This window comes from Pezoporus flaviventris, unplaced genomic scaffold (genome assembly GCF_033815535.1).
Source record: "Pezoporus flaviventris isolate CSIRO_AGI_PZ_B2104156 unplaced genomic scaffold, CSIRO_AGI_Pfla_v1 ptg000002l, whole genome shotgun sequence".
NCBI classification, from domain to species: Eukaryota; Metazoa; Chordata; class Aves; order Psittaciformes; family Psittacidae; genus Pezoporus; species Pezoporus flaviventris.
Window position 1 is genome coordinate 74,495,946 of NW_026892550.1, and position 21,488 is coordinate 74,517,433.

General features: G+C 39.5%; 1 protein-coding gene across 1 annotated transcript in view; it reads right to left on the reverse strand.

Moving 5' to 3' along the window:
* BMP2K (BMP2 inducible kinase) overlaps positions 1–21,488 on the reverse strand; it is a 46,528-nt gene that overhangs the window by 16,837 nt on the left and 8,203 nt on the right. The window contains exons 2-13 of the mRNA XM_061463851.1: positions 11,083–11,201; positions 9,914–10,019; positions 9,351–9,493; positions 8,945–9,066; positions 7,865–7,946; positions 7,089–7,221; positions 6,498–6,601; positions 5,079–5,158; positions 4,196–4,356; positions 2,984–3,159; positions 1,576–1,671; positions 815–1,002 (exon numbers count right to left, since the gene is read on the reverse strand). Coding sequence (XP_061319835.1) covers positions 815–1,002; positions 1,576–1,671; positions 2,984–3,159; positions 4,196–4,356; positions 5,079–5,158; positions 6,498–6,601; positions 7,089–7,221; positions 7,865–7,946; positions 8,945–9,066; positions 9,351–9,493; positions 9,914–10,019; positions 11,083–11,201 — 1,510 coding nt within the window. The remainder of the gene's footprint in view (positions 1–814; positions 1,003–1,575; positions 1,672–2,983; positions 3,160–4,195; positions 4,357–5,078; positions 5,159–6,497; positions 6,602–7,088; positions 7,222–7,864; positions 7,947–8,944; positions 9,067–9,350; positions 9,494–9,913; positions 10,020–11,082; positions 11,202–21,488) is intronic.

Consider the following 21,488-nt stretch of genomic DNA (forward strand, 5'->3'; position numbering starts at 1 on the left):
ACTCTTTCAACACACTGTAATCTAGTAGATACTAAGAATGACAGCAGCATCCCAAAACACCTAAGCCACCCTACTCACTGAAAGCCTGTCTCACAATTGACTGCACCAAAGACTGCAGCATTCCTACACTTGCAGAGGACTTCTCTCTAAATATAGTAGAGTAGGAACCTGTATCAATCTATAACCTAGTTCATAGCATCAGTGAAACTGGACAAAGCTGTGATTTATTTTTAAAATCAGTAATGGAAGGGGTCTTTTACTCTACACTTTGTTTTTCATAAGGATTAATGGACAATACATTCTTTATTAACATAAGTCTGCAGACCCCTGCAAATGGACTGTCTCTTTGTTGAGGTATACTCCATGATGTGGAGTGTTTAAGTCAGACCTCTGATTAACAGGCACAAGAGTTAGAAGCCCTAGCAGATAATTGCCCGCTATAAGGCCTTTCTTCAAAGAAAGGCTTCCACACACTCAACCTCATTCAACTGACCATCCTAAGCAAAGTGGTTAGCAGTCAGTTCCTGGAATAAGTCCATGAAGAAGAAAAAGTGGAAGATGGGTCCTTTAAGAAGTTGTACCAGATTCATCTGTTAAAAAGTTGTGTCCTGTTTTCTGCCCAAAATATCCTTTACCATTAAATATCAATTATCCAACTGCTCTTAAGTAACACTTCCTCCTTTTCACTACTTCCTAATAACTTGCTTCCTACTGAAGCAAGTAATTTCTGAGGAAAGGATTCAGCAGTGCTCATCACAATGAAGAATACATGCAGTAAAGTAACCCTTAGGTACACCTATGTCAGAATACTTGCCTGCTTAGAGGGTAGGGAGAATCTGCCACTGTTCCAGCACACACTGGCAGTGACCCAGGGTAGGAGATTAAGGCTGGTGAGAAATCTTGAGGAGAAGTGATATATTCAGGAGATTGTGCCTGCTGCGACCGCTGTTGCTGCTGAGCAAACATCTGCTGCTGTAGCAGAGCCTGCTGATATTGCTGCACCTAAGATAATGATTGTGTTACTAAAATTCACACAGGCCAGTGTAAAACTGTTCTGCTCAGTAACACTACCATTCTTACAGCCAAATGCTCTAACAGCCACCACACTCCAGAAAAGCTTAGTAGCTTCAGCTAAAGCAAGAAGCCAGATCTGTCCATTATACAGGTGAAAAACAGCCGTAACAAGTCAGTGATACCATTTTTCTCTTTCAACATACTACCACTTAGCTTTCTGCAATTACTGTAACCTACTGAAGCACTAAGTCGTTAGTTTTCATCATACCCTATTCTTAAATATTAATAACCAAAATTTCAGGACAATTTCTTTAGAAATTTATTATGCCAGGTAGCTTTCTTCTTTTTAAAGTAGGATCTGATGCCTTCTATCACTTTGGGTTAACTTGACCCACCCCCCCCAGCTGAATTTTTATTTTAGATGCTGAACTTCACACTATTTACCAAATCCACAGCTCATTACAACTACTCACAAACTTTTCTTACTGAACATTCACAACAGACCTCCAAACACAGCTTGTATTTTAAAGTTGTACCATTTATGTTCTATTCCTGACATACCATGGCAGGGTATTGAGATTGGGAAGGTTGCTGCTGGTACACAGACTGCATCAACAGCTGCTGTTGGACCATCTGCTGGTGCATTGCTTGTTGATACTATAGGCAGAAAGAAGAAAACAGCTTTAATAAGTCATAATCCCCCCATTGGAAATACCCAGATATTTAGAAGAAGCATCAATTAAAATCACTTCTGTGACTCAACAGCGTTTTCCAGTTAAGATATCACATAATCAAGAATCAGCTTGCAATTTAGCCTTTGCATTTTAATGACTGTTTGGAAGCTTTTCTGTTTTGGGTTTGTTTCCCCCTCCCCCCACAATTAATACCAGCCTGTTTAACCAAAAATTAAACTACATATTCAGCACTGCCTTTTCTAAGGCAGGCCAACTGCCATCCTAGCTTTTGCCATCTTCACCAGTACTAAGCCCCTTTGGAAAACTCATGAGCTGTGCTTTAAAGAAGCACAGCTTCTCAATAGGGTTAAAAATCAAAAAAGCCACAGCAGTAGGCATCTTGGAAGGATGTGAAAGTTCTTGCTTGACATTGCTGCTCCTTTGCAATGTTTACAGTTATTTATGCTACACAACTTAAGCAATTACACCTGATGGCATGCAAGCTGGACAGTGTCACCACATGTGGTACCCATTAAACATCCAGGCAGAGAGAACAACTACAAAAAGGAAGCTCTTCACTGACCAAAAGAAACTGAAAAAAGCAAAAAAAAAAAAAAAAACACAAAATCCTACTCGGATGGTGTATGTACAACCACATACTGCAAGTGTAACATCATCACCTAGATAATCCCTAACATTCAAGTGCCAGACAGTGGCTCTTCATCAGGGACTGTAGTGACAGGACAAGTGGTGATGGATTTAAAGTGAAACAGGGGAAGTTCAGGTTAGTTATAAGGAAGAAGTTCTTTATTGTGAGGGTGGTGAGGCACTGGTACAGGTTGCCCAAAGATGTGGTGAATGCTCCACCGCTGGCAGTGTTCAAGGCCAGGTTGGACAGAGCCTTGGACAACATGCTCTAGTGTGAGGCATCTCTGCTCACGGCAGAGTGTTGGAACTGGATGGTCCTTTCCAAACCAAACCATTCTGTGATTTATCTCCAGCACATTTATGCATATACAAAACCTGTATTTGGGCCACAGGGGTAATTCAAAGCAAGCTAGGGTTCAGGGTCAAACTGCAAAAGCAACTTCCAAGGATAAGCAGTACAATGCCTATGAAGAGACAAATCAGAGGTAAAAGAAGGGGCAGGAGCAACAATCCCTTGCTCCCTCTCATAGCAGGCAAAAAAATTAGGCAGCATCAGCAGATGTATTCAACTAGCACACCATTTAAAGCATTATTAATAGGCATAAGAAGTGTCTCTTAGAGGTGTGTCAAACCGATTCAACTTGTACCTGCTGAATATAAGCATCCTGAATCATAGGCTGGTGCTGGTGATGCAGATGATGCAGCTGCTGCAGCCTCCAGTCACCCTGCTGCAGCTGCTGGAGAACTCTGTTCTGCTGCAGGGGGTGCTGGTTGGTCTCTTGGGACTGCAGGATTTTTTGTCTGTTCCCTGGTGCCGTTGTTCCTGGGATATTCAGACAACACTACTGACATACTGATCTCTAAAGTTTAGCTAGAGAGCTCACTGGCAGTTAACTGCTTTATATAAGGCTTCAAGGTGAAACAGTTTAACAGCATCTTTTCCAAGACTGACAATATACTTCCAGGCCTGCCAATGCACAACTGTGGGAACCTTCCTTCGTTGTCACGACAAAGCAAGCTGGGTTCAAGACTTATGCTGTACTAACACTGAAGTTGTACCTTCTACTTTCTTAATCCCTAATGCTCCACTGTCTAGTAGAAGTTGTTTACACCTGGGACACTGATTGGATGCCTTCCCAATACCATGTCTAAGGCATTCTTCCTGTACTGTAGTAGACACATAACATCAACTGCAACTGGGAAAGTATTCAAGATATAACTATTTAAGTGAATATTGATCAGAGCCATAACTCTTTCTGAATGAGATAAAGACAAATTCAAAGGATTTACTGAAAACCCATTTCACTCCATTTAACCCATTCTCCCTCAATTACTCCCCTGTTGCCCCTCTACTGCATTCCCAGTGCAATGTGAAATGCATCAGTCAGTCATGAGAGAAGTGAAGTTTTAACATGGCTTCAGACTACAAACACCACCAACATATTGTTGGTATCTCATGACTTTTTGAGGTACAAGGAAAGTATTTTTCCTACTACAATGAAAGCAGTTTATTACAGAACTTGAACTGGCTCAGCAGTTTCCATGAATTATTTGAAAACCAAGACTGAGCATGAACTTCTCATGTCCACAGTGGAAAAGTTAGGTCAAAATCAGTGTTAAGCACAATGAAAAAACTCTTTTCTTCTCAACCATTTGCATTCAGTTTGTGTGGCACCTGGTCAAGTTTACTATTCGCACATTTAGTCTTTTGGAAAGCACAAAAGTTGTTTTTTGGCAGATAAAAAAAAAAAATCAGATTAATTGGAGTTTTAAATGCTATCCCTACTAGAGCAAGAAGGAAAATAAATAAAATGCTTTTTTCATTTCTTTTGGTCCACACTTAGACTTTGTTATATTACCTTTTTGCCCACAATTACCAAATTCACCAGGAACTTGGCCTTTGACTGGAGTTGCTGAGCTCTGGATGGTCAGCACGCTAGAAGTGACAGTGCTTGAATTGGCCTTTGGTCTTTGTCGTGGTGCAATTGAGGTTTCTGTTGGTCCAACAGCATCTGTTATTCTGAAATGGCAAGTTTTCCCATATGAGAGACTTGGTAAAAAAGGACTTTCTTCAAATCAGATACAGTTTCTCTTAATAGCTTAATTATGTCTTAACCATGCGCTACTTGACTTCCGAGCTCCATTTTAATAACTTAAAATTTGCTTCCTCAGCTTCCCACTCACCACCCACAGCAGCCATAGGATATATGACTGCTGCAGAACATGATTCAGACAGAACTGTGCAACAGCCTTATTCCCAAGAGGACCATGACACTACATGAAATTTCTGTGTAAGCTTTCCTCACTCAGTTCACAGCACTGAGTGGAAGTTAGGGCCAGTGTTTGAGCCAGCAATCCTAAGACTAGAAATATGATTACTGTTCATATGCACAGGAAACTAGGTTAAGAAAATCTGCTAAATCAACTCATTTCTACTTTTTGCTAGAAAAACTGCCTCTAGCAGTTGTAACGCCTATAAAGTGCTCCAAATATGTGCATCTTCCCTGAGGTACTTCAGAGCTGTATAACAGTCTGCCAGGGTAATAAAGATGCTCAAAACCAAACTACTTTTGAGGTTTAATCCCATTATCAGGTTATAGTATAGGTATTTTTTAAAACTGTCCAACTGCTTAAGAAAAACTAATTCATCACTGATTTTTTCTGGGTTTTTTTGTTTGTTTTTTGGTTTTTTTTTGCTTGACAATATTAGCAAAAAGAAGTGAAGCCACATTCACTGCTCACCTTGCTTTTATTTGGCTTTTTCTAGCAGCTGCCTCACTAGCTGTCATGGGTTCAGGGAGAGTTGAAGGGACAGGAGAATTCTTGGGAAAAATAAATTTGAATAAATTAAAAAAAAAAAAACAACAAAACAAAACAAACAGAAACACAAACTAACTCCTGAAAGAAAAAAATCATTACAAACTGAAGAGGAACACTTGGGTTCAAGTTTTTCACATTACAAGGCTTCATGCAGAATTCACAAGGCTGTAGATTAGAAGTGCTGTAATTTAACAGTACCTCTGTTCTCTCATCTGTCACATAAGTTCAACAAAACCATGACCAGTTAACTATTTCAATTACACACTACCAACCACCAACAACAGTAAAACATTTTCTCTAAATGTCTTCTTGTGATTGCACAGAAGACTTTTTTCTTCCTCAAGTTCAAGAACTAAACTAAGGCCTAAGCTTTGCATGTACCAACAGCAGTTTTTCAGCTCGCTCAGCTCTTCCACCACAACGCTAATTCCAAAAAGCCATGCAGCATCTCTCTCAAGTTCCTGAACAAACTGCATTTCACCTAAACCACAGTTTACCAAAGGGCAGGGTGGGGAGGAGGGCCAGGGCAGGCAGAAATCACAATTCTGGGAGAAGGAGGAGGAGATGCATCACTAATTACACACGTAACTACCTCCTTACAAAAAGGATGCAAATCTACACCTGGTCACAAATAGCAGAGAGAGTTAATTATCAAAAATCGCTTCTGAAGATTACTATCAGTACTGGAATTAGTCAAGAAACGTCTAGGAGAAGACAGGCATACTTCTGACTTTCCCTGGAAAAATTAAGCTGCTGTCAAACTCAGTGATGTGCCCTCAAATTCCACAATTAGATCTGTGAATGAGAACATCTTGGAGAGAAAGTTCAGCCTCACGTGGACAGTAAGGGTAGGACTGCAGACCAACTAAGGCACTATCCCATTCACCTTCTAGCTCAAGTAGTCCTTCCAAGGTATTAACATAATTCCTAAGGATGCTTAAATGGTGTCAGTCGAGAACAAACAAACATTCTTGACACTACAGTTACAACATTAAACCTTCAATTGTCAACAAGACCTGTAGCGAGTGTATTTTGTGTAGACACCAGAGATGAATAATGGTTAAGACAGCAAGTCAGGTATTCCTGCATAATCAACATAATCTATGAAGCTATGCCCTCCAAATTAAAAGATTACTTGTTTAGAGAGCTAGTATTGCAGGTATGCACCAGCAGCCTGAAGTGTGCTGTGTTTTAAACTGGATTTATACTTAGGAACAAGGTTTATGAAGAAATCGATGTAATCTCTCAGATGGTTTGATAACACTTTTCTCAAAGCTGCCTACAAAATACACTAAAAATACAGACAACATTAAAGACTTACAATTTATTATTATTACTTACATTAATATTAGATACTGGACAATCCTTTTTGGCAAGTTTAAAGGCAAAGTAAGATACCTGAAAGATATCAGGTCTCTGTTCTTGATCTGGTTCAAGCATATATCCTGCAAAAATTGGCAAGACCAAATTGTCACTGTTGGACATCAAAAAGCCTGTCAAGTCAGCATGCTAGCAGCAGGAAGAAATTTATCAGCTCTGCCAAATGAGCTTACCATAGAAAATCAGTTTTATTGTTATATTGGGTAGGGGTTTTGTTTCGGAGGTTGTGTTTGGGTTTTTTTAATACTTTTTGTCAAATCAGTAGTTTCTCGGGTCAAATACAATTAGAGATGTATGTTGTTTGGTATTTTGACACTCAGTTATAGAAAGGGTAGATAAACTGAAGTAGTAATTAATAGCTTCAGAGAAAAACCACTTATAACCAACTCATGATGCTAGAATTTTCTAGGGTTAATATAAAATTCAAGGTAGGTAAGAGATGATTCACATATCTAACTACATCAGGCTATGCTTCTACATCATCTCTTACAATGATCTGTGTTTTATTTGACTTAGGAAGCAAAAGAATTGTCATGCTGCCTAGATACTTACTTATTAAACAGTGTATACTATGAGAGTATCGGGAATTGTCTGGAATAGTAAAGCTTCCATCACAAATAGCAACTTGACTTTCTCCAAAGGGAAGTGAAAAGAAACAAAGTTTATAAAGCAAGCAGCCAAGTGCCTGTAGAAACAAATACAGGCACTGTAAAGGGATGAGAGTAAGACTTAAACACAATAAAGCAGCACCAGCAAGAAATAAACTGCATCCTAGCTACCAGCTGACCCTTCCACTGTTATGTAGAAGCCACATTCTGAAACACACTGTTGATGTGACAAGCTGATATATAAAGTAGTGCTAGAAAGGCTTTCTTTCCCACAGATTCCTATGCTAAACAACAAATTACCAAAATCAGAGAGTACCCCAAAGCTGCATTCACATTGTCATATCACCCAGCAATAACGCTAGCATTTCTGCTGAATTTAATATTCATTTACTTCACTGCACATTACCTAATACAAACACCTTTCCCTATCATGCTGCCAACAGGCTTCCAAGTCACTAGTAACTATCAAACAGTAGCTGGAGTGGACAAAAAGGAAACAAATTTTAAATCATGTCCTACTTATCTCAAACTAAACATGACACATGGCATTCACTGTATTGATAGGAGAGCTAAGCACCAAAGATACCTCTATACTGTATTGTAAAGCTGCACCTTTCCCTTTCAAAGAATTAGTTTTTCATTTAGTGTATGCCACTTTTAGCTTCCCACACCCCCCTCTTCATTAGCTCTGTATTTCATAGTACCCAATTTCTTGCTTACCCAGATATCTGCCTTGGTAGTAATTGGTTTTCCTCCATAAAGATTGATCATTTCAGGAGCTCTGTATGACAGTGTTGTATATCTAGAAATAAGTAAGTAGAAGAGGACACTGATGAACAGCATGCCCCGGAGTTGAAAGCGTGTTTTCCTGCACCTGCCACACACACTCACACACACACACACCCCCCCCATTCACACTCAAGTTGCAGTCCAAGTCACTTACTGCATTTGCATCACCACAGAGAATATTTGGGGTAGCAACATAACATTAGCATATATAATAATAAACATTGAGTCACATAAATTTGCTTTTAATGTTGTTTCCCTAGCACATAGACTTTTGCAAGAATCACTACACTTAAATATTGCACTAGCCAATCATTCAGAAGATGTAATGGAGGAGTCCTACAAGAGTATTTTCCACCACATATTGAAATATGTATGTATACTTCAAAAAACTAATATCTCAAAATAATTACCACAGTGGTAGTCAGTGATTTTCAGAACTGGAAAAAACTCCAAAAAACTCTTATCACTATAACTTGAGAACAAGTAGCCTGTATTTAATCTTATGCAGTAATTAGCCCAAAGGGGCAAACCCAAACATATACATGTTTTCAAAAGCATGCTTTTAATAAAAGTTAAAATATTTCTATGCTCAGCCTTAGAGAATTACCTTACTCTATAAATAAGACTCTACATAAACCCAACTCTAATGCTTACTTGCATCAGCTCTTTTTCTCTTATGCCATTAACTGTACTAAAATAGCATTAATTTAAAACACCAAACTCCTAAAATGGTCAGTGGCCAGACATATTTTTGAATGACTTCTTTCAGAACAGCATGTTTTTTTTCAAACAGCTTTATTCTTTGCAGTCTCAGTTTTGCAAAAGCCATTTGTGAGCAAATGGAAGAAATCTATGTTACCAAATAGTTTTACTCTATTTACGTCAACATTAGTTCAAATTCAACAATTAAGTTTAACTCACATTAGTAAGATACAAGTATGCTGCAGAAGAACACATGGAGTTTGCCAGCACAATCATTGCCTACAATAAGCCACTTAAAGGTGAACTTACTTTTTAATTTCTTCTTCAACCACATTAACGCCATCTTTTTGAGGATTAAGATATTTGTTAGTGGCACTGCCGAAGTCACAGAGGACATAATTGCCACTATTGTTTAACAATATATTCTCCACCTTCAAAGGAAATTAACACACAGAAACATCAAATGAAAAACACAGCATTCATTTCCAAGTTAACTTTTATATGTTCTCACACACAAACATGGAAGTTATCAGTAAAATCAGTTGAAAGACTTGGCATTAGCAATAAGTGATGTCTTACAGTTTAGTCTCTCCACCAAGAGCAAGTGTTTCTTTAATTACAAGTCAGTCTTAGTGAAATACCTCCTATATTCTCTAACTTTTTTTAGGTAGACCATTGATTTTAACCTATATGTTCCTTATTATTAGGTTCATACCTTTAAATCCCGGTGAACTACAGGTGTTTTGCACTGATGCAACCTGGCAACAGCTTCACAGGTATCACAAAATATTCTCATTACTTCTGACTCAGTAAAGCCTGTCTGCAGACGCTGATTCATCTGATTCACAACTTGCCCAGCTAAACAAACAAGGCAATTTTTTTGTTATTAGCTCCTATCATGCACAGAAGTAATGACTTAAGGATATGCAAAAAGCCCATAAATAAGATGCAACAAAGCTTTCCACAGTCACTATATTTCAATAAAACAAACTCAGTGTTCTATGCGCGTACTCTTGTACCATTATAGATAGAAGAATGACTGTCTCAAGAACCATACTTGCTTACAAAGCCATGTGAAACCAACTGATACATTTTCTAGAGTGTTCAACATCTAGGTGCCTAAGTAACAGTGCAACACAAAGAACTAGCTGGATTCCAGCTCTGAGATACAAATATTCAAGGTCTGTATTATGGGAACAATTCTACATATAAATCCCAGGTGGTCAATGCAAACATTTTCCCTGCATCTACTCTAAAAACAAGGAAGTTGACTCTTACCTCGACAGTACTCCATGAGAATGAGCACCTCCCAAACATTGTCACTTATGGAGTTAACAGCACAGTCCAAATAACTCACAATATTCTTGTGCCCAGACAACTCTTTCTGAAAAAGAAAATACACATTACACCTGAGCATGGAAAAGCACAAACAAATAAGATAGTACAGGTTTTCAGACAAGCCTTCATGATTTCTAGTTGTTAGCCTCTGCCCCACATCCAGTACTCCTGAAGTACCATCACAAACCCAGAACATAAGCTCATCACTGCTGGCAATGCCAGCGACTGCTGCACACCAAACACAATCATTATTCAGAAATGAACATTTAGGTGTTTCTTGTTGGACAGTGGAAAAACATCTCAATTACTCCACTCTAAGCCAGCACTGGCAAGTAGCAATAGCTACAGCCTTGGTATGTGGGAGATATGCAAGAAGCAAGCTACTAGTGCCCATCCTAAGCTGAAGTGAGAAAATTTCTCACAGTTATTAAACGAATGCACAACTTTTGCAGTCTGAATGATTAGAATTTAGTACACACAAACAACTGAAGCTGTCCCCAAGGGAAACAAAAAAGAAAAAAAAACAACCCAACAAGTTTTCAGAGCCATTTTAAGTGTGGAATTAAACTATGTTTATTTCACATGGACTATTTAAGTGTTGCCATTTGTATTACAGAGCACCTGCCTACCAGGTAACTTGAGGCTAAGCCTAGAAGTACTTCTTCAATCACGTAACTACATAGGTGCTGCTATGATTAAAACGCGGAGGTAGAAATAGATGGAAATGAAGACAAACACTCTTCCTAGTATCTGACAGAAGGCAATATAACAGATTTTCTCTTGCCTAGTGAGCACCACTCAGGTAATGGAGCTGTGGCATACAGAGGCCTTGAGAATTTAAGTGACGCCGGCAGAACTGCAAGGAATTTCTTTTGCCTGGGAACCAGATGTATTGACCAAATAGGCAGTGGCATCAATTTTGTAACTGCTTTAGAAGCTAATCATACACTAACCTTGAACTCGGCATTAGTTTCTGAAGCTAAAAATGCAATATCAGGACTGTAAAGTCAAAAGAGAAGGTGGTCTAAAACCCATTGTTATTGAAGAGGGATTTGGTGTATACATTGCAAAATAATACATTCTCCAGTTACAAATAATGAGCTTCTTACCATAATTGTAATTTCTCTCCTACAGATGTTGAGATCCAGCACACTATTAACATACATTCGTTTTAGTGCATAACGTATCCCACCGTGGGTACGTACCAGAAATACAGTTGAGAAGCCACCTAGAAAAAAAATAATTACAAGCAAATGAAGTTAGCCAAGTTTTTGTTATTCCTCTAGCCAACATCACTACACACTAAGAAGTGAATAAGAAAGTCTACACCAGTCATTGAGCAAGGCGTAACAAGGACTTTGGGAATTATAAAAATCTGCTGCCTCCATCAGTTGCACAGAGATCAAGTATTGGGGGGGGGGGGGGGAGGGAGAAGAAAACCACAAACACATAAGAATTTTGCTATTTTGTTAGCACATTGAACAAAATATTTTAAAAGCATTTTCAAATTCAAATAAATTTATAAAGCCTAGAGTAAACTCTTATGTATTCAGGTATCAACCCTGAAGCACTTACAGTCATCCAGAAACCTCAAAGTGAAAGCAATCTCCAGATCTTCAAAATTACTACACCCCCAATACTTGATAAAGGTTAATATTATTTCTCTGAATCTACATTTCACAACACAGAAATGAAAATACTAAGAAAACAGAAACTCTGGAAAGACACCAAAGAAGTCATGCAACTTCTCAGCATAGCCTCAAGACAGGTAGAACCTCCCTGCAATCACAGATGGTTCAAGCAAACAATTCCCAAGCAGGGTTTTTATTCAAACCCATCTTCAACACATACTTAATTGTCTTCCCCCAACCAGACCCATCAAAAGCCTTCTTAGCACAGCAGCAGCAGCAATGGTGAGCCATGTACTTGAGTCCACCTCCCAGCTCCCCAGTATGAGGTTTTTCTTTTTCTCTTCACTAGTACAGAAAAATCATGCAGGCAGGAATTACACACAGAAAGTACTTTCAAACAGGTAAACTAAAGAGAAAAAACACAACTCTCAAGTTTTATTCATCTCCTGTTATCTTTAACTAATGCTGGAGGCATCCACCAGATGCCGTTCCTATCTCCCCCAGTTCTCAGGCACATCTTTGCCATTAGGAAATCCACCCTATGGAAGAGTCCATACTTTCAAACAATACTTTCTCTTAAATGGCTGCTGTAAGCCAACTATTACCATGGGAACTTCCAACTGGTGCAAATGCTCAGGGCCACAATCAGGCCAGAATTATGTAAATTAAAATTATTAACTTCCCTCATAATGAGGCAGCCAAGTGAAATGCACATGCTTCATGTTTCCTGATGTAATCTGCAAACAGCATTTATTAAGTATAATCTGACACAAGTCTCACGTGCTTGAATAAACATGCACATAATTTACAACTGAAGAAGCTAAATTTTATGAGGAACTTTTCTTGAAGATTAAATATTTAATTGTTTTTTAAGTTAATTGCTCATTTAGCCAAGTGAGATGCTATGCTCTCCAAAACAGAATTACTGACAATTTTAATACAACACCCTAAATTCTGCAGAATTGTTAGACTTAACCAAGTTTATATAGGGCCTCCTCAAAACATTAAGAGGACACAGGCACTTAAGTTACTCAAGCTCTAATGTCAAACTCCAGCTGGAGCTGAAATGATCTTATATACTCCCCTAACACCAGCCTTCATTGACGGAAGATTTTTTTGTACTAACCTCCCTTTCAGAGGAGACTTTTTAAAGCACCAATACCTGACCAAAAATATAAAGCAGTACTTGGTAAAGCACAGAAGTCTAATGATGAGAAGACAAAAATCACTTCCCATCTTTTTAACCAGTTTAGCAGCCTTAAAATTCTATGACTAGGAGGAGAAGAAAAAGCTGGATTTCAAGTTTCCCTGAAAACTGGTTAGTATTTTTTATGTAACTGGAACAGACATGACTGGGTAAAACCAATCAGTAGTAACTAGTGAAAAATATCCAAATACTCAGCCAACTACTTTCCTTGCCATTAGGTGGCAATCTTAACCAATACTTGAACTCTGCAAGGGCCATAAAAGCAGGCCAATTCCCCATTTTGCCAGGAGTGAGATAGGTGACCTTGAACGGTTTTCCATTTGCAAATATCACCTCTATAAAAATCCTTTCGTCAAAGAGGCAAGTGGCATAACTGTGAACAAAACTTTAGCAACTGTATTTATACTTACAAAAAAATTATTAATCACCACTGCTCTGGAAATCTTAATCCAGCAAAACCCTGAACAATTAAATTTTCAATGTTTTCAGTTGTTTCTGATGTTAAACTTCTCACTGAAAGCATCACAATAATCAGTGCTGTACATATTCACAGAATCATAGAATAGTTTTGGTTGGAAAGGGCCTTAAGATCATTTAGTTCCAACCCCCTGCCATGGCCAGAGACACCTCACACTAGACCATGTCACCCAAGGCTCTGTCCAGCCTGGCATGGAACTCCGAAAGGGATGGAGCATTTACCAATTCTTCAGGCAACCTGTGCCAGTGCCTCCCCATCCTCAGTAAAACACTTCTTCCTTATATCTAACCTGAACTTCCCCCATTTCAGTTTAAATCCATCACCCCTTGTCATATCACTACAGTCCCTGATGGAGAGTCCCTCTCTGGCATCCTTGTAGATCCCCTTCAGATGCTGGAAGACTGTTCTGAGGTCTCCATGCAACTTCTCCAGGCTGAACAGCCCCGATTTTCTCAGCCGGTCTTTATATGGGAGGTGTTCCAGCCCCTGATCATCCTCGTGGCCTCCTCTGGACTTGCTCCAACAGCTTCAAGGACACCAGAATTGCACGCAGTGCTCCAAGTAGGGTCTCATGAGAGCAGAGCAGAGTGGCAGGATCACCTCCTTCTACCTGTTGGTCATGCTCCTTTTGATAAGGCCCAGGACACAGTTGGCAAAAACTGTGTCCTGGTTCAGGATATTCAGGCAAGCTCTTATGCAGGGATAGTGTAGCAAGCCCTTGAACTTACTTGTCAGATACTAGCTAAAAATTGGCACTAACATATTCAAGACAACAGAACACAAGGCTACCAGGCACAGGCACCACAGTGCCATGTTTTCTCCTTTGTTTCTCATCCTCAGGAGCTCAAACATAAATTGAGAAAATACAGAAGTGACTAAGGACTCTAACATAGTTAGAAACTCCAGACCTGGACATTGGACTGACTGCTGCTCTGAAGAGACTCATATGCACAGCAGAAGTACAGAGAAGCCTTGTTTTGCATGATGACAGCATGCTGCACTTTGCCACTCTGTACTGGCCCACATGAACAAGAACACCCCACAGCCTTGCTGCTAACTGTGGGTTAATGAAAATCCACTTACACGTGCCTCACAACCAAGACTCAGCTCTGTTACTGTCAGACCTTGCCACAAAGAGCTAACAGGATGTTGTTCCCACCTCAGAACAGAACAAAGGGGAGGACATTCAGCGTGATGGTATTTGTCTTCCCAGGTAACTGTTACATGTGATGGAGCCCTCCTTTCCTGGAGAGGGCTGAACACCAATTCAGTTAATTCCGTATTTGGCTTTGCTTGCTTGCACAGCTTTTGCTTTACCTGTTAAACTGTCTTTATCTCAACCCACAAGTTTTCCCACTTCTGCCCTTTTGATTCTCTCCCCATCCCAGCGAACAGTGAGGAAGTGGCTGTGCAGGGCTCAGTTGCTGTCTGTGGTTCAGCCACAGGAGAATCATAGGGACTGAATCTCTTACAGTCTTTTACTTACAGTGTGCTCCAACTGGTGAACTACTTGACTCTATACTATCTCAGATAAACAATAGAATTTCATTAGCTGTACAGTAATATGCAATAACCACTACCCACACCTGTCAATGCTGAATTAAGAACAGTAGCTACTACAGCCACTCTCAAAACCAGGAAGGTATAAAAGCTCCTCTACAAATGCATGCTACAGAGCTGCTGAGTTTTAACATCTATTTTCATTTAGGCAGAAATACATACCCAAGAAAAGTTTTTAGAAAGCTCATCATTACATAAAAGCCTATTTTCAGGTATGGTCCTTACATGAAGTTTTCATGTACATTTCAGAAACCTGAAATGAAGAAATAGATGTGGGAAGCAACAGATTCTAGTTGGTTTTTACCTACCTATACAATCTGGACAGTTTGATATTTAGTAGCTTCCTCAACAACTAAGCATCATTTTGCATTAAGGGGAAAAAACAAAAAACAAAAAAAAACCCAAAACCAACAAACAACGGACAGTTTTGTACAAAATTAACCCTTAGAGCTGTGAGCCCTGGGAATGGCTGTAGGGCCAACATAACAGTTCTGGGACTGTGACATTACAGCATAGTCCCAGAACTGGCTACACAACCACTGTGTAAAGTTGTTCTTAATAAAGCTCAGTAACCTCAAAGATAGTTTATTTCTAATTCAAAGTTTGCAAGTTTAGCTCTCAGCTTGGCCAGGGAGATAAACGTGTGTCCCTCTCTCCACAAAGCTGGATAAAGTGATCAAAATGTAAATTATTTCCCAGTGAACCATCTACCCACACATATGCTGCTAACCTTCCCTCCCGCTTCCCTTTTACAAGAAGATGGCTATCCATCCGCATGATAATAGTTATAATACCGTATCTGACTTTTTTTGCCTTTTAGATCATCTAACATACAACAAGAATTCAGGTGTTCTCATCTGTGTTCTGAATAAACCTCTGCCTTTAGCAGTACTTTCTCTGCTCTCTTACTGTACACCACTTGATGCCTGGATCACTTCACACACATCTACTACTCACTGTTAATTCTGGAGCCAAAAGTCACTGAGATGTCTCAATCATCTCCCACAACCAGGCTGACCTGCAGGCAGAGCCACCCTCCTTCACAAGCTCAACACCCCCCAAAATCATGAAGCCTCTGAGCACCACAATTTGGAAGCCCAATACACAAGGATGAACCATTTTATGGACTGAATCCATGCAAAATGCAGTTAGACCAGTCCCCCTCAAAGCCCTGCAGACAGGGTACAGCAGGAAGTCCTCATTAAACGCTTTAAGCTCATACTCTTTGCTGAAAAGAAAATAAAACCTCTGACTTCAACAGCTTTACAAGGTGCCAAGACACCAAAGCCAGTGTCCAAAAGAGCAGGACAGTTATGAAGAAAACGGGGAAAGTAGTCCTCCTCTACTAGAAAAGCATGATCTCACAAAAAAAAAAATAATCTCTTAACACCCACATGCACTTCCATAGAGAGCACTGGGAAAGGCTCTTTCTCAGTAAGCACCACACTGATGTGCTATTTCACCAGAAATTCTGAGTAAACTTCTTCCTGCCACAGTTGCAGATGAACCTATGCCAAAAGCTATTTCCTGCAGCTCAGTTTTGATCCCATCTTCACATAGTGTACAATAAACAGCACGTTCTCTGAGCTCAGGGAGAACTTCCATGATCCTGATAAGACTATTGTGCCACACAGCCCCCTTTGCCATCCTGCTGCTCAATTTCTTTCCTCGTGGTGTCCTGCTACAATGCTATAACTCTGTATGTTCATTGGCATCCTATCAGGATAATTGCACAGCACTTCAACTTAGCAGAAACTCCATCCCTCCTGCAACAGAGGAAGCCCTTCCTCCACAGAGGAACTGTCTTCTGTTATCAGGACAGATGTTTTACTGCGGGCACATTTATGGGAGTGATAGACTAAAAGCATACACAAATACTCTGGTTCTGCCTGAGCTATTCAGTTCTCCAAATTTTATATCTAAACAGCAAAACCTTTCAAAACCACACAGAACTCACACACTTGCAAGTGTTAAATCAGATTCCAAACTCCACTTGATTATTGAGAAGCTACACACCAATCGAAATTTACAATGCAGTTTTCAAGCCTTATGAAGAATCTTTGCTCAAGCACTCAGCTTTTGGCAAAAGCTCCACAGGGCAAGGAAGCCACTGACCACAACTCTGCCTTTCCACTCCTTCAGCTCCTCTGCTTAAGAAGATGCACTAACTGTATAATACCGTGAATATGTGTATATATGTATATAATTTATATACACTTTTCTGTATGTTTTTAGTAAGCATATTCCATGCCTCAGTCACAAACACAACGTTGAGACACAGCTCCACCTAAAAGAGCAGTTGACAGAAGTTGCCTGCAAACTCAAGAGCTCAGCACTCCCGAAGGCAAGAGCAGAAACAGCTCCCTAATTTCAAAATAATCCATTTCTACACACATGCATTTTAGATTTCAATATTCCTCCACTTTATTTTAAGCATGCAGACAATGCATTCCAAGGGGACATACCGCTGTTGCTTTTCCCACTGCCCACACAAATTCCCACTGTGTGACAATCTGAGTATCAGGGCTAGTTTAGACAAGAAACAGGGCCGTCTTCAAACAAGCATCTGTTCTGAAAGCAGTGCTGTAAAAGTAATACCAATGGGATGTGACAGAACACTTTTACCTGCTCAGTGGCCTGCAGCCCTGTAGGCCTTCTCACACTTGATTTCTCATAGCACCAACTGCAGTCCAACTCTGCAAAAACCTGAGACTACTTTGGGAATCACAGAATGGTTTGGGTTGGAAGGAACCTTAAAAGCTCATCCAGTTCCAAACCCCTGCCATAGGCAGGGACATCTTCCACTAGACCAGGTTGCTCTGAGCCCCATCCAATCTGGCTCTGAACACTGCCAGGGATGGCACAGCCACAGCTTCTCTGGGAAGCCAAGACACTCAAAGTTACTACTGTGCTCTGGGAAGGATGGACTAAGTTCTGCTATAGATTTTTTTGAATTTTTCTCAATCTAGTAACACCAATGCACCAGACATGCCCAGGTACCAAACTGGAAAAAACAAAATTCATCTGATGTGCTTGCTGGGAAAGAAAGAAAAAGTTACGTTTCAAGGCAGAGAATAGAGATGTCAAATGCACAAATATTTGATGGGTTTAACCATTTAATAATCATTAGATCAACTGGTAAAGCATGCAATCCTAACCAAAACCCACAAAAACCAGTGACGCAACCAGGTACTAGTGTTTTTATTATGAAGCTTTAACCCAAGCAAAGCTTATATACTTTGACACTTCGACAAGTTGCCTCAACTCTGAAAAACCTATTCTCTGTAAAGCCTCTCCTCTCTTCCCTCCCATCAGGCAACATCCTTCTCAAGGATAAAGTATGTAAGATGAACAAGCCTTCCACAAGCATGCTGTAACAGAAACTAGAGTATTAAACAGGTCCATTTTCTATACTAACAGAAACTGAAAGTAAGAAATTTCTGTAAAGTTTGGTAACAAGTCGCAATCACTGGGCTTCATTCACAGCCAGCTCTAAAAGGCATTTGCTAAGCATTTTTAATGCACACAACCATTTATTTAAAAAGTAAAAAAAAAAACAACCAACCAAAACACACCTTGATACCTTGATTTTAACCCCAATATAATAAACAAGTGTCAAAATAGGAGTTACAGAATGGTTAAAACAGTGGGTACAGACACGTTATATACCTAATTTGCATCAGCACAGGTTTTCTAGAAGTAAACTCCACTGTCACAGAATGTTACCACCCATCAAAATAGATCTAACACAACTTTTTCTTCATCTCTTGCTCTGTAATTTGTCTTTAGTTTTCCTTAGTATTAGAATTTACATTGCTATTTAAATACACGAGCATAAGAATCCAAAGCACATAAAGTCAGAGAACCGATCTATAACCTCGAACAGGAATAACTTGCACACTCAATACCACAAAATCCCCATGGCACAGAAATAAGGCAAAGCATGAGGGGTCCAGATTGGGCAAAACGGCAAGTTCCATGGCACCTTGGAGATGTGCCACCTTCCACTGCAGCAGAAACAGAACAGTCACCAGGCCATGCAGAGATGAACAAAGCAATTCATCATGTACAAGCATTCCAGACTGAGGCAGATGTCCTACAAGAGTCTCTGCTTTACTATTTTTCTAAGACACCATACACATACCACATTATCTAGATGAAACGTGTCCCTCTCCACTGCTACAAGGGTCTACAGAGCCTGACTCACATCTTCACATCCAAGAGTAATCACCACTAAACTCATTGACAGCTTTTCATATACAAGCATGATCAAAACTGGATTAACTGACTGGAATTAGTTGTTAAAGATATATCATATTATTATTTGAGACAAAGAGTGTAACAATTTTCATTATTTCACCTCATCTTTGGCTGTCTGCAAATATTTGTCTTTGTTTAAATTCTGAGGATACCAAAGGAGCAGATACAGACCCATCTGCCAAACAAACAATGGGAGATCAATAAATTAAAGAGCAAAATACTGAGATTCAACCTGCCTATACCAATAAACAGAATTAAACATTTTAGGCAATAATATTTCCTCAGCATGTGCAGGGGGGCAGGCGGGTCTTGCAGCTCTATCTGGTACACACTGAATACATCTGAATATTTTCAATTCACATACAAAACATCTCTTTATTAAGACTGTTATCTGAATTATTTTACACCTCTTACACTTGAGCTTCATTCGGTAATAATACTTTCAATCTTCACACTGTGACACATGAGGATTCAAAGAGACACTGAAACTTCTAAATGGTATAAGCAGCTTGATTGTTTTAAATAAGCAAACTATGCTGCAATGGCAACAAGATTCCAAGTATCAGAGTCAAGGTTATCAAAATCACTTAATACCTGATACACCTACTGTGTTTGAAGGCAGTCAGTCAACAACAATAACTCTGAACAAGGCAGTTATTCATTAAACAGACGAGTCTGGAAGCCTTTGTCTCAGACAATGAAAACATTAGGACCCATCTACCACCTAAAGCCAGAAGACATTCAAGTAAAACTCCCTCTTACAAATGCAGCTATACAATTCAACAGCAGCTTCACTGAACAGCAAGTCCTGAGGAAGAAGTACAATAGCTGTTTAATGGAGACAATCATTTCAAGAGAGCACAAAGCTGGTAATACTAAATTCAAACCAAGACCGGAGGAACTTTAAGACATCTACATGACTAAACCGAATTAGATGTGGCACAGGAGTTTGCTTTTGAGTTTCTGTATCGTAATACTGCTTTTAGAACAGTAAATACAGCTGATAACAGTATCAGCTTTCTCTTCTATCTTCAGAGCACCTAAGGAATTTCTGGATAGCTCATTCTGAGAGCAAATAAGCCTCCCATTGCTTTCAGGAGTTCTCATTAAGTAAAAGCCAAGTGGTAGTACCCTGCAATTACTCATCTAAACAGAATTTAAGGCCAATGTCTGGACTCCAGACACAGGCCATGCTACCGAGGTCTATGGAGAGACAGCAGCTCACAAAGATACAATTACTTCACTTCTTTCTTTTCAAAAAGTTTCTTTTCCTGCACATCACACATGGAACAGAACTGATGTCATGTCCAACACTGACATGACAAATTTCATCCACGCTTCCTATTCTTGACTCCTGCAACACATGCTGCATTCAAGTCAGGTCACTATACATGTGTCAGCAGAGTAATTAAGTACCTTTCATTCTTTATTTCCTCCATATCTAAGACACAGAGTTCAAAACCAAAGTGCTACAAGAAATCACCTTCTCCTGTGTTTTACACTACTGCAATCCAAAAGAGCACTTTGTGCTGCCAGAGTTCCTAAAGAGCACAGATGAAGCCCATGTACATTTAGCAGTTAAATGAAGATTAGCTCCAAGTTCTGTTCCTCCACAGCTTGCTCTCCAAAGAAATGCTCTTTTCACATAGTTGCATGCGATTCAGTAATTAACCAAATCAAAAACCCCAGTTTTTCAGCAACACTTCAGCTAAAAAAAATTATATTCAGTTTTTCAACCTACAGGAATAACGGAAGAACATAACCGTCATATTAATCACACACTTTTAAAACTATTTTTTGTTTTATAATAGAAGTGGCCTAACACTAAGATAATCTCATTAGAACTGTTACTGAAAGCCAACATGCACAGATACAAATCACGGTGCAAATAACACATTAAAAAAAAAAAACAAGTAAAATGAATCAGCACAATCAGCACAACAGAACAACAATTAAGCCAAGAATTGAACCACTCTTACATATTAGTACATAACTCTTAGAGACTTGCACATTAAAGTTTCAAGGCACCATACAAACAAATCCATCCATTAAAATAACATGCAAGTTTGGAAGGAAGCCCAATATATACATTATTCCAAGTAAGACCTCCTCAAGCCCTGCAATAGCAGCATTCCTTTCTTTGTATGTGGCAATCAAGGTATAGCCTATTACAGAAGCAATGAGGAAGAAACCATCCCAGAGCCACGATGCTCCAGACTCTTCCAGCACCTCTTGTACAGACTTGTATTACTTGGGGCAAATCCCTTCATCTTCCTTAGCTTCTCCATCTGCTGAATGACTCTCCCTAAGTGGATGTGATGTTCTTCAGATCGATACCAGCATGACTTTTGCTACTCAAACCAAAAGAAATATTCCAAC